At 49.5% G+C, this 17,281-nt stretch overlaps 1 protein-coding gene across 3 annotated transcripts in view; it reads left to right on the forward strand.

Annotated features, from left to right (window-relative positions):
• The window catches only part of LOC140420007 (ribosome-binding protein 1-like), a 195,039-nt gene that overhangs the window by 95,294 nt on the left and 82,464 nt on the right, over positions 1-17,281 (forward strand). For all 3 annotated transcript variants that reach the window (XM_072504044.1, XM_072504038.1, XM_072504042.1), the window contains exons 5-7: positions 3,349-3,501; positions 8,918-9,036; positions 12,237-12,390. In XM_072504044.1, the coding sequence (XP_072360145.1) occupies positions 3,349-3,501; positions 8,918-9,036; positions 12,237-12,390 (426 nt within the window). The remainder of the gene's footprint in view (positions 1-3,348; positions 3,502-8,917; positions 9,037-12,236; positions 12,391-17,281) is intronic.

Here is a 17,281-nt window from a genome sequence, read left to right on the forward strand (position 1 = left end):
GACCCTGGAGCTGTGAAGCAATTGTGCTATCCACAATGCTACCGTGCTGCCCTTTCTTGTTCCCTTCTTGAACAGGGGGGCTACAACAGCGATTTTCCAATTCTCTGGGACTTTCCCTGACTCCAGTGACTTTTGAAAGATAATTACTAACACCTCCACTATTTGTTCAGCTATCTCCTTTAGAACTCTAGGATGTAGCCCATCTAGGCCTGGGGATTTATCAATTTTTAGACCTCTTAGTTTCTCTAGCACTTTCTCCTTTGTGATGGCTACCATATTCAACTCTGCCCCCTGACTCTCCTGAATTGTTGGAATATTACTCATGTCTTCCACTGTGAAGACTGATGCAAAGTACTTACTTAGTTCCTCAGCTATTTCCTTGTCTCCCATCACTAGATTACCAGCGTCATTTTGGAGCGGCCCAATGTCTACTTTTGCCTCCCGTTTGTTTTCAATGTATTTAAAGAAACTTTTACTACCATTCCTAATGTTACTTGCTAGCCTACCTTCATATTTGATCCTCTCTTTCCTTATTTCTCTCTTTGTTATCCTCTGTTTGTTTTTGTAGCCTTCCCAATCTTATGACTTCCCACTACTCTTTGCCACATTATAGGCTTTCTCTTTTGCCTGACTTCCTTTGTCAGCCATGGCTGCCTAATCCCCCCTCTGATAACCTTTCTTTTCTTTGGGATGAACCTCTGTACTGTGTCCTCAATTACTCCCAGAAACTCATGCCATTGCTGTTCTACTGTCTTTCCCACTAGGCTCTGCTCCCAGTCGATTTTTGTCAGTTCCTCCCTCATGCCCCTGTAGTTACCTTTATTTAACTGTAACACCTTTACATCTGATTCTACCTTCTTTCTTTCAAATTGCAGACTGAATTCTACCATATTATGATCACTGCCTTCTAAGTGTTCCCTTACTTTAAGATATTTTATCAAGTCTGGCTCATTACATAACACTAATGGCCTGTTCCCTCGTGGGCTCCATCACAAGCTGTTCCAAAAAGCCCTCCTGTAAACATTCAATGAATTCCCTTTCTTTGAGTCCACTGGCAACATTATTTACCCAGTCCACCTGCATATTGAAGTCCCCCATGATCACTGTGACCTTGCCTTTCTGACATGCATTTTCTATTTCGTGGTGCATTTTGTGCCCCTGGTCCTGACCACTGTTAGGAGGCCTGTACATAACTCCCATTATGGTTTTTTTGCCTTTGTGGTTCCTCAACTCTACCCACACAGACTCCACATCATCTGACCCTATGTCGTTTAGTGCTATTGATTTAATTTCATTCCTAATTAACAAGGCAACCCCGCCCCCTCTGCCCACCTCTCTGTCTTTTCGATAGGTTGTGAATCCCTGGATGTTTAAATGCCTGTCCTGAACCCCCTGCAACCATACCTCTGTGATGCCTACCACATCATACCTGCCAGTCACAATCTGGGCCACAAGCTCATCTACCTTGTTGCGTACACTGCGCGCATTTAAATATAGCACCGTTAATTCTCTATTGACCGTCCCTTTTTGTTTTCTTAGTGTGGTGGACCTTGGTTTACTGAGCCTTTCCATACACTGTGTCATATTTTGTGAGATGGGGACTATCGTAACCTCTCCTAAGTTCTGTCTTTTCGTGCTTTTTTGTATTCCTAAGCAGCTACGCTTCCCACTGATTACTTCACCTCTTGGTTCCCTGACTTTCCCTTCCCCCCAATCTCTAGTTTAAAGTCCTATTGACCACCCTATTTACTCTTTTCGTCAGACCACTGGTCCCAGCTCGGTTCAGGTGGAGACAGGGGGGTATAGGTCCCCCCCTGTCCCAAAACTGATGCCAGTGTCCCATGAAAAGGAACCCCTCTTTCCCACACCACTCTTTCAGCCACGTGTTAACATCCCTTATTCTTGCCTCCCTATGCCAATTTGCACGTGGCTCGGGCAGTAATCCGGAGATTATGACCCTTGAGGACCTGTTTTTTAATTTGAATCCTAGCTCTTTATAATCTCTAAACAGGTCCTCTTTCCTAGACTTGCCTATGTTGTTGGTACCGACATGGACCACAACAACTGGATCCTCCCCCTCCCTCTCCAGTATCCTTTCAAGCCGGTCAGAGATGTCCCGCACCCTAGCACCGGGCAGGCAACATACCATGCGGGACTCTTTATCCTGCTCACAAAGGATACTATCTATCCCCCTGATAATAGAATCCCCTACAACTACAACTTGCCTATTTACTCCCTCCCCTTGAATGGCCAGCTGAACCATGGTGCCTTGGTCAGCTGACTCATCCTTCCTGCAGCCCTGTTTGCCATCCACACAGGGAGCAAGTGCCTCATACCTGTTGGACAGAGTCAAGGGCTGAGGCTCCTGAGTTCCTGACTGCTGGTTCCCTTTACCTGCCTGACTTGCAGTCACACCCTGCTGTCCCTGGCCACTGGCAGGATTTAAACTACTTGCTCTGACAGGTGTGACTGCCTCCTGAAACACAGTGTCCAGGTAAGTCTCCCCCTCCCGGATGTGCCTCAGTGTTTGAAGCTCAGACTCCAGCTCATTAACTCTGAGCCGGAGCTCTTTGAGCAGCCAACACTTACTGCAGATGTGGTCGCTGCAGCTCGCAATGGGATCTGCCAGCTCCCACATCAAGCAGCTCAAGCACATCACCTGACCAGCCATCACTAATTAATTAATTAGTTTAATTTAAGTTTACGAGTTTAGCTGTGTTTTTAAAAAGAATTTGGGGCAGATTTGCTATCAACCAATCAGATCACAGCTTCCCTCTGATGTCACTTTTGAAAAAAAAAGTGGAAAACAGGAAGTTACCGTTAGGTTTTTATACTCACAGAGACTGCTCCTCCTCCTCCGAACGGCTCCTGAAATTAGGCCCGAAGAAAGAGAGAGAACAAAACAGTAGGGAAAAAGCACCTTCTCCCACTCTGTACCGAATTACCTCACTACACCAAATTACCAAGTTTCAAATTCCCACTCTGGATTTGTCTTACTCACTCAGGCTGTGTCTCTTTGACCCGCGCAACGCTTACTCAGTGCACTTTCTGTCTGTCTTTTATACAGACTTTAGGATGACTCACACTAAAACTTCAAAGAGAAGAATACAATGTGTACCTTTGTGCCCCTAAACAGGCCTCAGGTGACTGCCAGATAACTGCCTCTCAGCAATTAGGGTGGGGGCAGCTTCAGCCAATCAGACACTAATCTACACTGCACTTTTAACTGAAAGACGGGAAAGAACTGGGGGTAAAAATTCAAAGGAAGGGGACAAGGGCTGAGGTAGAAAATGTCTATTTTACTTCACTCTAATACATATATTTTTTAACAGTTTTTATGTCTTTCAGGAACTTACAGCTGAGAAAGCCAAAGCCTCCGCCAGTGAAACTAAACTAAAGGAGCAGTTGACGACGCGGGAGGAGGAGCTAAATGCGATGCAGAGCCGCATGCAGGCCAGTTACCAGGACCACATGGCTGAAACACAGCAGCTGCAGACCAAGGTCTCTAGTTACATACTACCCCCTATACCAGTTAATGCTCTAACACATCCCAGGTACCACGTCACTGTCCTATATCTGTTCGCCGCAGGTTCAGGCAGGATTGGCCCCCATTTCTCACATATTCCATCACACATTCTTGATACAAGGTAGCCCCAAGATTGCCGGTTATACTATTTTGAGAAGCCATTCCAGGAGAACGTTTTGCTGAATTTCTATTAGATGAAACAATGCCAGCAAGGTAAAGAGTGACAGTGGCCACCTTCATTGGTCGCCATTTTGTTATCTCTTGCTGGTTGTCATGCAATTTTCACACTGAGGAAGGCATGCAGGGGCTGGAACTGAAAGTGACCAATGTCCCTTTCAAACAGCCACTGTAAAATTCTCCCAGGCCATGTACTAGGAGCCGATCCCTTGGAGCTGTGGGCTTCCATTGGGTTTATGACGGAGACTCCACTATCAAGGGTATGTGGGAGGGAGGCATAGAAAATATGGAAGCATTTGTGAAATACAGAGGGGCACATTTAAATCCCGGAGATGGATTTAGTGCAGGTCCACACTGAACTGTTCTTCCTGCTGTGAGTGGCAACTTCCATTTAATGTTAACGTAAGGGGACGTTGGGCATGCATGATAGGAGCTTCAAAGCTTGAGGAAAATATTTGGTCCAATCTGTCAAAATGAGGATGTTAAGGCCTCTTGGGAAACATCAGTGGGTGGACTGTTGGACTGGGTTTTACACTCCCCCACCAGTGGGTTTGAAGGCGGGGCAGGCAGTTAAAATCCAGCAGGTGGCCTTCCCACTGCCTACCCACATGTCCCCAGCTTATCCCAAATTGTGTGGGCAATAGTGGGGAGACATTGGATGGCCTGCCAGCCATTGAGTCTATTGTGGCCCTTGAGCGTCAGGCCTCGGGTTGGAGGGAAGGATCCTCCTTTGCGAATCCCATTAGCCCACCGGAGGCACTACCCCTCCCACTACCCTGCCATCCCAGGTCAGCCCTCCATTTAACCCTCCAAGGAGCCTCTTGCCTGCGGACCCTCACCTTCCTTGCTGAGACCCCAAAGGCTGGACTTACCTGAGCCCCTTGGCATTGTAAGACTACCTGTAGTCCCATCAGTGGCCATGCTTCCAGCTGGCGCTGCCGCGGTTATGGAGTTGACAGCCATCCGATTGGCCAGTAGCTCTCTAAGACCAGACTTCCTCCCGAGAAGTGAAGTCTTGCCTTAAAGCAAATAATTCTGCTTCTAGATGCCCCCCCCCCCCCCACACACACACACCCCTGCAACCATATCCTGCAACCGTATCCCCATAACCCACATTGCTTTTTAGCAAGGAGAGATAAGCAGGGACCATAGGACCAGCCTGATGTTTTTGTACATACCCCCGGGCACCAAATGAAGAGCTGGTCATTGTCTGCCCATTCTCCCACAGGACCGAGTGTACTTCACAGTCCATAGACATATGCCAAACTATTACTACGCCGCATTTGCTGTCATGATCTTACATGTTCTCAGGATAGCAAAAGGGAGATGCTGCACATTTCATTGTCTCTGTTGTTTCACTCTTGGCTAAGGAGTGATGTTTTTGTTGAAGGAGAGTGAGACAAGTGGAGAACAGGCTCACCTTGGGAGAGGAAGTAGGGACAGGGCCTCCTCTGCCCCTCCACCCTGCTCCGCCATTCATTTAGATTATCATTTAGTATCGTTATTGCAGCTACCGAAAGCAACTTGCCAAGGTTCCTTCAACACCATCTTCCAAACCCGTGACCTCTACCACCTAGAAGAACAAAGGCAGCAGGTACGTGGGAACACCACCACCTCACCTGCAAGTTCCCCTCCAACACCCCACTCTAATTTGGAAATATATCACCATTCCTTAACTGTTGCTGGGTCAAAATTCTGGAACGTCCTCCCATAACAGTGCTGTGCGTGTCCCGGCACCACATGCACTGCAGCAGTTTCAGCAGGTTTTCTCAACCAGTTCCTTCTCGAGGGCAGTGAGGGATTGGCAACAATTGCTGACCTTGCCAGTGATACCGACATCTCCAAAAAAAGAAGAAAAAAACTTAATTTCCTTGCCTAACAAAAAACTATCAATCTCAGTTTTGCGATGTTAATTGACCTCGTGTTCATAACGTTTTGGGGAGGGAGTTCCAGACTTCTACAACCCAATGTGTGAAGATGTGGGGCGGGATTCTCCGACCCCCCGCCGGGTCGGAGAATCGCTGGGGGCTGGGGTGAATCCCCCGCCGGTTGCCGAATTCTCCGGCACCAGATATTCGGAGGGGTGGGAATTGCGCCGCGCCGGTTGGCGGCCCCCCCCCTGGCGATTCTCCGGCCCGAATGGGCCCAAGTCCCGCTGCTGGAATGCTTGTCCCGCCGGCAAGAATCAAACCACCTCTCTTACCGGCGGGACAAGGCGGTGCGGGCAGGCTCCGGGGTCCTGGGTGGGGCGCGGGGCGATCTGGCCCCGGGGGGTGCCCTCACGGTGGCCTAGCCCGCGATCAGGGCCCACCGATCCGCGGGCAGGCCTGTGCCGTGGGGGCACTCTTTTCCTTCCGCCTTCGCCATGGTCTCCACTATGGCGGAGGTGGAAGAGACCCCCTCCACTGCGCATGCGTGGGGATGCCGTGAATGGCCGCTGATGCTCCCGCGCATGTGCCGCCCGGCAAAGTCAGTTTTGCGCCAGCTGGCGGGGCACTAAAGGCCTTTCCCGCCAGCTGGCGGGGCGGAAATCAGTCCGGCGCGGGCCTAGCCCCTCGAGGTGAGGGCTCGGCCCCTCAAGATGCGGAGACTTACGCACCTTTGGGGCGGCGCGATGCCAGACTGATTCGCGCCGTTTTTGGCGCCGGTCGGCGGACATCGCGCCAATTGCGGAGAATCCCGCCCGTGCTTCCTGACCTCACCCCAACCAGCTAGCTCTAACTTTTGAAGGCCCTTTGTTCTGAACTCCACCACCAGAGGAATTAGTTTTGTCCTACCCCGTCAAATCCTTGAGTCATCTTAAACATTTCAGATAGTTAGCCTCTAAGCCTCTCTACTTGAGGGAACAGAGGGCTAATCTGTGTAACCTGTCCTCTTAATTTAACCCTTATGGTTCTGGGATCATTCTGATGAATCTGCATGGCATACCCTCTAAGACCCTCCTGAGGCGCAGTGTTGAAATTGGAACACTGTGCTCCAAATGGTATATGACCGGAAATTCATCTACTCTCAAGGCCAGGGGAAATTTAATAGAAAGTCCCCTTGGTCCAAATCTGGTTATGTTTCGGGAGGGCAGCAATAGAAGAGAATGGGCAGGGGATGGTTGTTCTGTCCTTTGGTCTGGGAGTTGTGTGTGGCATAGGGAAACAAATAGAGGAGGTGGTGAGAAAATAATAGATGTCTTAGTTCCCCACCCCCCAAAACTAATGGTCTCAATAATTTCTTCCCCCTTCTTCTTCCGTTATTAACCCTATTTGTTGATCCCTTTATTTACCCCACCTCCCTCCTCCCACACCATGGGTTCTTGCCTCCCTCACAATCCCTTTCAGCTGGGCCACAGGCAAAGCTATCACCTCCTCCTTCGTGACTACCACTGGTACCCTGTGCTCAGTCGACCTTGAGGGACAACTCTTACGAGGCGAGACAAGCCTATGACCAGGCTTTTGGTTTCAAAGGGTAAGACGTGACTGCCAGTCAGCCCTCTCAGTGAACTAGTCGAGAACGATAGCAATAGAGAGCAACGGCACAGCTTATACTTAACCATGGAACCACTAAGAAATGTGAAGGCAGCATCTTAACAAGAAGGTACAATTATTTAGTGACTTTATTGTAATAAAACATTCCAAGGCATTTCAAGAGAGCATCATCCACAGAGACCAGTGCTGGGGCCACATCTATTTAGAATCTATATTGATGACTTGGACAAAGGGACTGTGTGCATTGTAGTCAAATTTGCCCATGATACAAAGATAGGTTGGAAAGCATGTGAGATTGACACAAGCATTCTGCAAAGGGACATAGATTAGGTGAATTGAGTGGTTGAAAATTTTACAGATGGAGTTTATTGGGGGAAAATGTGAGATTGTCCACTATGGTAGGGAAAATAGAAAAGCAGAATTTATTTTAATGGAGAGCGACCATGTTGCAGTACAGAGGAATCTGGGTGTCCTCAAAGATGAATCCCAAGAAATTAGCATGCAGGTACAGCAAATAATTAGGAAGGCTAATAGGATGTTAACCTTTATTACAAGAGGGATGGTGTATAAAGGTAGAGAAAATGTGCTATCACTGTACAGGGTGTCAGTGTGACCGCACCTTGAATATAGCGTGCCATTTTGGTCATCTTATGTAAGGAGCAATTTACTTGCGGAGGAGGCAGTTCAGAGATTCCTGTGACAAAAGGGTTGGCTTATGAAGAAAGGTTGAGAAGGTTGAGCTCCCAACCACCAGAGTTTAGAAGAATGAGAGATGATCTTATTGAAACAGAAGATTCTGAGGCCTGACAAAGTTGAGAGGATATTTCACCTCGGAATCTAGAACTGGGGATCACTGTTTCAGAATAAGGGATCTCCCATTTAAGATGGAGGTGAGTTAGAATTTCTTCTCCCTGAGGGCAGTTAACCTTTGGAATTCTCTATCCAGAGAGCATTGGAGGCGAGTATAGTTGTGGCTGAGCAAGACAGATTTTGGATTTACAAGGAAGTCAAGAGTTTATGGAGACAGGTGGGAATGTGGAGATGAGGCCACTATCAGATCAGCCATGATCTCATTGGATGATGGAGCAGACTTGCAGGGCCAAATGCTCCACTCTTGCTCCTGTTGCTTATTTGTTCATTATCAAACTAAAATTTGACTCTGAGCCCCATAACAGGTCATAAGGACAGGTGGTCATCTCAATGCTTGCTCAAGAAGGTTGTTCTTAAGTCTGACGGGAGAGCAAGGGAGGAGAGAGGCTAGAGGTTTAGGAAGGAAATCCAAAGCTTGGGGCCTATGCAGCTGACGGCAACGCCACCAATAAAATGATGAATATCGGATGATTTACAATCGAAGAGGCCACAGAGTGTACTTCGATGAGGTTACAGAATTACAGAGATGAGAGGCCATTTGATAAGTGTGAGAATTTTAAATTTGAGACATTGCCAGGCCCAGTTCCAGTGTAGGTCCTGCTCCATATGAATGCCGCTCGGGTAGTGAGTGTTGTGTACTTCTAGTTTTTTTTTACTTCTGTCTTTTCAGGAAGTAGAAACTAATTTTCGATAGATTTGTCATTAGGATGATCTTTTATCACACCCGTATGAGGTATTCAAAACCTGAGCAGCATCTTTATCAGTGGGCACGTGTATAAAAAGACTGACTTAAACCATCTCTGGTGAGTGCAGGCATTGTTTTTTGTAAGGCATATTCCCAATATTGGATCAAATATTTCCATTCCAGATCCGAGGGCTCCAGGAGCAGCTGGAGAACGGACCCACTGCCCAGATAGCCCGCTTGCAACAGGAGAACTCCATTTTAAGAGATGCCCTCAACCAGGCCACAAGCCAGACTGAAAGCAAGTAAGAACATTTCCAGTGTCAGTGAAGGCTCCAATGCTTTTGATAGAAAGAAGATTCACGATTGCAGAGTTATCTAAAAGCTGAACTCGCATACAAGTCTGGCACTGGTTCCTTGATTGGATGAAAGAATGAGGAATTGGATTGGATGACGTTCAGATCCACAAATTCTGGGAAGTGAGGTTGGAAGTGAAGATATTTGGAGGGGGGGGGGGGCCCAGTGCAGTGTGAGGATTGGTGGTGGTGATGGTTCGGGGGGGGGGGGAGGAGGAGAGTCAGGGCACAGGTCCATAACCCCAAGAAAGAGCTGGGTTGGGTGTCAGACATCCAATTTAAATGCTGCCTCCTTGTTTTCACCATTAGGGTACAATCAGGGCTCTCAGGAGCATCTGTGTTGGTATGTGCATGGACAGGTCTGTGTGCACACGCAACCGTACCTGTTGGTACATTGGAAACTAAACATTGGAAAGATTGAAGCCATTGCCTTTTGTCCCCACTACAAACTCCATTCCCTAGCTGCAGACCCCGTCGCTCTCCCTGGCAACTGCCTAGGGCTGAGGCAGACTGCTCGCAACCTCGGTGTCATATTTGTCCCCAGGTTGAGCTCCCAACCACATAGCAGCATTATCACTAAGTCTGGCTCCGTGACATCACCCGACTCCTCCCTGCCCCAGTTGATCGGCTGCTGAAACCCTCATCCATACTGTCGTCACTTCTAGACTTGGCTTTTCCAAGGCACTACTGGCTAGCCTCCCACTTTCAACCTTTGGCACGGTGGCACAGTGGTTAGCACTGCTGCCTCACAGCACCAGAGACTTGAATTCAGTTCCGGCCTTGGGTCACTGTCTGTGTGGAGTTTGCACGTTTTCCCTGTGTCTGCGTGGGTTTCCTCCGGGTGCTCCGTTTTCCTCCCACATTCCAAAGATGTGCAGGTTAGTTGGATTGGCCATGCTTAATTGCCTCTTCGTGTCCAAAATATTAGGTGGTGTTACTGGGTTACGGGGATAGGGTGGGTGCGTGGGTTTAGGTATGGTGCAGTTTCCAAGAGTCGGTGCAGACTCAATGGGCCAAATGGCCTCGTTCTTCACTGTATGGTTTCTATGAAATATTTAAATGAAAACCCGAATCAGTGAGTGTATTGGGTATTATGGACTGTAAGATCCTACTTAATGAAAGTGGCTATAAGACCTGTTAAAATGGCTGCAATTTAACATGTTACTATGGGAATTTAAACTGTGGGCATTATTCAATTCTGTAGCCAATATTTAGTTAAACATGGACCTGAATAAGGCTACTTTGCAGCCACTGTGAAGTTTACACATCGCATTGTTTAAGGATGAACCACTGTTTGAGGAATATGGGATCTCTAGATTGTTGTCTCCATGTGCCACACTGAACAAAGGAGAATATTTGAGCTCAAGTTGGAGCAAAGATAAAAGTGAAAGGCCATTGTCAACTCCGATTGTATCGTGATGGGCTGGATCCAGTAGTGATGAAGCTGTAGTCATGTGGCAAACTAACTTTCAGGGACTGTAGTTTCAAATATCCTGAACGAAGCAGGGGCGAAATATCTGAACCAGCTGAAACATAGCTGCAAGCCTTCTAATGCAGCCAAACTACTGTACTTATTCCAGCTTCCAAGTCCACCTCAGAACTAATCTCCTGGCTAGCCATCTACAAAAGGCTTCACAGCTCCGTGAGAGCTCTTTGGGTGTGATCTAACAGAAATGAAACAGAATCCCGTGTCGAGCGCATTTAGCTGGGTTTAGCCAGGGTAGCCTAAAGTGCCCCCCCCCCTCCCCCACCGCCCCAACTCACCTATAAGGGGGTCATCAAGCCCTCCACACCCCACCTAACAAGGGCAGGGCACCCCTGGGCCCAATCACCGGCATGGGCAGAATGGCACCTGGGCACCTTGGCACTGCCAGTCTGCCAATGCCACCTGGGCGCCCCATTGTTGGGCGGGATCCAGATCGTGACGTGACGCCCCATGAGATTTTGTGAGGCATGGCGAGCCAGATAAATCCCACGAGAGGCATCTCATATGATTTACTGGCCGCCTTGCATCCGAACCGTTAGATATTGCCCTTTGTTTCTAAAAGACCTTTATTCCAACTAAAGTATCAACTCAACTAAGGAGACATCAGGGACTGGATTGACACAGGTTAGAATTCCCCCCCCCCCCCCTCCCCTGTGGTGGGGTGCCCTGTGGCAGAGGCAGCTGGCCATTTGCTGCTGGTGGGATGTGCCAAGTCCGCCGAAGCCTACGGTGTTTTGCATGACTCGCCTGCCCCGCCTCCAAGGAACCCTTAGCAGGGACTGACTTTGGAGGGACGAGAAAAAACCCTTCCCATAGAGACTGAGTTACAAATTCCATGGGCGGGATTCAGCGGGCCTGGTAGCCTCGGGAAGCAAATCCCCTCACAGCCGCTAAATATCACGAGACCAAAAAAAATGGAACAAAGGCTGGTGAACCCTTTGAACGCACCCTTCCTGGGCCATCCCTGATGACCCGATCTGGCCCACTCCTAGGAAGGACATGAACCTGATTAACATGAATTTGATCCATTAGCATCTACTTAGCAGGCTTTTAACATCACATCTTCAGTCCACATTGAATCATCCCGCCTACCAGGCGTGACATCATGTGAGTGGGATTTACTACTACCTTTTAAAAAATGGGTACCAGGTGCCACGACCTCTTGAGAGGGAGGAAGGAGGCAAGCAACACTATCCCCACTGAGCACTAGGGAGTCCGAGGGGACAGGGGCCGCTGAGCATCACTGAGGGGTGGGAGTGGGGGAGGGGTGTTGGTAGTGTTGGTGGGGAGAGCTGAGGGCGGGAGGTAAGGGGTGTTTTTTGGGGGGGGGGGGGGGTCGGGATCGGGGGGGGGGGGTGAGAGAAAGAGGATGGTAGCTGTCGGCGGCAAATGGCTGTACTCACAGGGTTGGATTCATGGTTGGTGTCAATGGTCCTGGAGTTTGTTGTGTAAGTCTGCTGTTTGTGTTGTATGAGTATGCTTTCAGTGCTGTGTGAATATGCAGAGAAGGTTGATAGCATAAAACAGGTAGCAGATTGTGGAACAGCTCAGACCATTGGTACCCTTGTCTTAATGCATGTCTCAATGCATGTCGTAGCTAGATCTTTTTCCCATGGGTATTATTTTTTCTTTGAGATTGACTGTGATCGATATTTTGCCACAGGCAGAATGCTGAGCTGGCTAAACTGCGGCAGGAGTGTACCAAGCTGACCAAGGAGCTGAGCGAGAAGTCAGAGAGCCTCCAGCAGGAAGAGCAGCAGAGGAAGGTGCTGGACGGCAAAGTCAGCAAGTACGAGCAGCAGCTTACTGAGCTTCAGGTGACTGAGAGCAGATTGCCCAACTATTTCCATTGCATGCTGTGCCATTCGTACTCTTTGCTGAGCGTCTTGTGACTTTTCTCCTGCAGGCTCCTCTCTCCCTTTTGTTTTTTCTTTGTGTGTGAGTGTTCTCAGTCTTGCTTTTGGCTGTGTCTAAGTGATTATCTCCGAGTCGGAAGGTTGTGGGTTCAAGTCTCATTCCAGTACTGAGGGAGTGCTGCACTGTTGGAGGTAGAGTCGTGTGGACAACACATTAAACCTGCCCTCTCGGGGGGGGGGGGGGGGACATAAAATATCCCAGGGCATTATTTTGTTGAAGAGGTGGGCACTTCTCCCCAGTGTCTTCACCAATATTTATCTTTGTGGGACCCTTCTTTGCATAGGTTGAGTGTCTTAATTCCTTCATTGCAACAGTGACCATTTTTCAAAATACTTCATTGGCTGCAAAGGACTTTAGGATCTGCTGAAATTTTGAAAGGCACCATGTAAATGTGAGTCTTTTTCATTTTTTTACCACCCCTCCTCCATTTTCTGTTTTATTGCCCTCCCCAGCTCAGGATGTATGAGTTTAGTTTAGTTCACAGCCTCCACAACCATCTTGACATGGTCGAACACCAAAGGCAATCCTGGCATGTGGAGTTCAAATGCATGAGGTCACCAATTGAGCTTAAGTTGGACCATGCTTTGTAACTTTTGAAAGGAAATAATGTAGAATCTTGCTGCAGGTGGTGGAACTGGTGCCTCAGTGTTACAGCTGTGCATCTGACCTGTGCTTCCATCTCGCGTAGAGGGAGAACATCACCAACTTGGGAGGGAGTGAGAGAGAGAGAGATTTTCAACAGTCAAAACTGGAACAAAGTGAAAAGCTTTGGGATGGTGGGGCTCTGTGTTGATTGACATGTTGGATGACTGATGGCAGGCGTCTGGGGAGAGGGGCCGTTCAAGATAGGAAATCAAGTGATGACACCTCCTGGAATATGTACAGTCAAAGTTGGCAAGCCTATTAAGATGTAAGGTTGAACGTGCCCCTTGACCCTTAGGTCTCATTGTTTGCCTAACTATCTGTCATAGCACTATGTCCCATTTGGGCCTTTGTGATTGTCCCTTAGCACTGTCAATCACTCTCACATCCACACACCTCCTTGGAGAAACAATACAGCGTCTAATAATTCAAGCATTGGAAAGGGTGTTTACCTCCAGAACAAGCCACTCCTCTCAGCACTGTCTATTAAATTTAACGGCAATGTGCTAGGAGGACTTAAATTGTCCAGAGACCAAACTTGACCATTACTTACCAAGTTCAACTGTGCCTATTACTTTTGCAGAGTGATTGACAGGTCTCAGAGCCACACAGAACCGGCCGGAGGACTCCGAATGACCAATCAGAACCGGCTATTCTCTTTGTGGGCTGGAAGATGGTTGTTGAGCGTAATCTTTGGGGAATTTGAGAAATGTAGGGGGAAGATATAAGTGGTGGAGTGTAAATAAAGTTGATGCAGCTGAAGACAGTGCTGGAGTATAGCCAGAAGAACACAAAAGTTTCACAATTAGAGCTGTCCTATTGAGGACAATTTGGGGCAAAATAAATTCCCTCCTGCTCTGGATGCTCCATTGCAGCCATTTAACAAGTGGCAAGTGGACAGCATTTTGATTCCCAGGGAGCTGTACAGCAATAGAGGGTTTATTCTGGTTTGCTGACAGTAAATGGAACACTCGGTAAACAGGAGGGGAGGGGAAGTGAAAAGAAGAGATGCTGATGCTGTGGTAAAGGTGAAGTGCTGTTGGAAATAATAACAATAATCGCTTATTGTCACTAGTTGGCTTCAATGAAGTTACTGTGAAAAGCTCCTAGTCGCCATATTCCGGCGCCTGTTCGGGGAGGCCGGTACGGGAATTGAACCCGCGCTGCTGGCCTTGTTCTGCATTACAAGACAGCTGTTTAGCCCACTGTGCTAAACCAGCCCCATGCATGATAATATATGATATGGTTCACATAAGAAGGAAAAATGGCGAACTGGGACTTTAGAGCTACTTTGAGCAAATCTTCAGGACACCAGAATTGCCTTGGCAAAAGTGAGACATCTGGGGCGGGATTCTCCGACCCCCCGTCGGGTCGGAGACTCGCTGGGGGGGTGGCGTGAATCCCTCCCCCGTAAGGCTGCCGAATTCTCCGGCGCCGGGGATTTGGCGGGGGCGGGAATTGCGCCGTGCCGGTCGGCAGCCGCTGGCAGCGGCCCCCCTGGCAATTCTCCAGCCCGTGATGGGCTGAGTGGCCACCTGTTTTCGGCCGGTCCCGCTGGCGTGAATTACAACAGGTACTTACCCGCGGGACTTGGCTGCGCGGGCGGCCTCCGGGGTCCTGGGGGGGCCTGGCCCACGATCGGGGCCCACCGATCCACGATCGGGGCCCATTGATCCGCGGGCAGGCTTGTGCCGTGGGGGCACTCTATTCCTCCACGTCGGCTGGTGTAAAAGTCCACGATGGGCGACGCGGAGATGAACCCCCCTGCGCATGCGCTGGGATGATGTCAGCACACGCTGGCGATCCCGCACATGCGCCAACTCACGCTGGCCGGCAGAGGCCCTTCAGCGCCGGTTGGCGTGACACTAAGCCCCTTCCGCGCTGGCCGGCGGGGCGCAAACCACTCCGGCGCCGGCCTAGCCCCTGAAGGTGCGGAGGATTCACACCACTCCTCGGCGCTGGGACTGCCCGCCCCGCCGGATAGGGGAGAATCCTGTCCCTGATCACCATAAAACTGGGGGAGGGAGAGAGAAAAATACGAACTGGGGGTGCGAGAGAATCACAAACTGGGGGAGGGAGAGAGTGAAAAAAACTGGGGGAGCGAGACAGGGAAAGAAATATAAACTGGAGGGAAATAAACTGGGGGACGAGTGAGAGCATGAGAAATATGGACCAGTGAGAAAGGTAGGGACAACTGAACATTTAAAAGCTGAGGTTGGATGGACGTCCGGTGATGGGGATGTGCTGAACGGACGCCCGAAAGGTGGCTCCTCCTGCACTTTCAGTCCTAAATAATAACTACATTGCAGTATTAATGTAAGCCTACTTATGGCATCAATAAAGATAAAACCCTTACCCTCCTCCAACACCATCAGGATAAGACATGTCAAGTAGTAGCAACTCCAGGGGCTGAAAAGACGGCAAAGGCAGTAAAAGCCTGGCGAGAAGGACCAAGACAATGGCAAGCATGAGGGCTGATGAGGTCCCGGCCACACCTGATCTGGAAGGAACGCCAGACCTCACGCAGACCCCTCCCCCCCCAACCCCCCACCCCTGATGAACGAATGGACGGAGTTCCTAACACAGGAACCCCAAGAGCACAAGGATGCCATCAAAACAGAGATGTGGCTGTGACAGAGGCGCTGATCACCCTGCATGAGGCACTGGAAAAGGCAGAAAGGCGGCTGGAGACTCGGAAGGCGATGATCAGGGAGCTGGAGAAGGTTGCGACTGACCAGAGCAATCAGACCGCCGTGCTGGAAACAAAAATGACAAGGTTGGTAGCGACACAAGGGACACTAAAGGATCAAGAAAATTGGTCGCGCCGCCAGAACCTCCACATTGTGGGCCTACTGGAGGGAACCAAGGGCAGGAACCGATGGAGAATGTGGCCCAAATACTAGGCTAACTGGTGGGGAGGGAAGCTTCCCCAAGCCACCAGAAGCCGGTGCTTATGTAGTTACATTGTGCACCTTGTGTTGCCCTATTATGTATTTTCTTTTATTTCCTTTTCTTTTCATGCACTTAATGATCTGTTGAGCTTCTCGCAGAAAAATACTTTTCACTGTACCTTGGTACACGTGACAATAAACAAATCCAATCCAATCCAATCCAATCCAACAAAGCCCTCAGGTCACTCCAGCCAAAGCCCAAGGCCAGGGAACAGTCGCAGCCCATCATCGCAAAGCTGCTCTGGATACCAAGACTGGGAAAGGATCCTAAACTGGGCGAGACACACAAGATCTGCAACTGGAGGGTCACTCGATCCAGGTGTATAAGGACATTGGGGCAGACCTGGTCAAGCGCCAGGCAGAATTTGACAAGCCCAAGGCAGCCCTTTATAAAAAGAAGTGGGTTCGGAATGCTGTACCCAGCCAAGCTCTGGATGACGTTCCAGGGCAGGGAATACTATTTCACTGCACTGGCGGACGCAGATGAGTTCGTCCACAAACATGGGCTGGGAAGACAACAACGTAACCAGCATTGAATCAGATACCCCAGCGTATCGAGTCACTGAGAAACTATTTGCGCGGGACTGAACCGCTTTGTTTGAAATTCTGGACTTAAGCCTCAGAAAGGAGGAGGCGAGAGCAGCAGGGCACAGGAGGGGGCTGAGTAGGAAGAAGGGAGAGCAGACACAAGGGGGAGCGGACACGTATTGGTAGGGTGTGGCATAGATCGTTCCCGGGAAGGGGTATTCAGACTAGCGGGTAAGCTAGCACTAGGAAGTATGGGGGGGGGGGGGGGGAACGCTATACATCTCCTGTCGGGGAGAGGGTGCCTGGCGATAGGGGCGGAGAACACTACAGGGGGGAAAGCTGGGTGGGACACTCAGGGACGAGGGGAGGAGGGGACGAGACATACTCTGGGGAATAGCAGAGGGATAAGGGGGGAGGACGGGCACTAGGCTGGCCGGAACAGATTGCAAATGGCAGCAAGTAACACAAAGGCACTGCAAATAGCCACTTTTGAGGCCCCCCCAAAAAAGGGAAACCCTGGAGTGCAGCGGCACACCCACATGGCGTACACATACACATAGATGCCGGCCATCCTGGGTAGCCCCTGGATAAAAGGAAACCCAGGTGTGCAGCCACAAGGTAAGTATGAATGACCCTGCAGGGGGAGGGGTGGATTGAAACCCCCATCAGA

The sequence above is a fragment of the Scyliorhinus torazame genome, chromosome 1 (assembly GCF_047496885.1).
Source record: "Scyliorhinus torazame isolate Kashiwa2021f chromosome 1, sScyTor2.1, whole genome shotgun sequence".
Taxonomy (NCBI): Eukaryota; Metazoa; Chordata; class Chondrichthyes; order Carcharhiniformes; family Scyliorhinidae; genus Scyliorhinus; species Scyliorhinus torazame.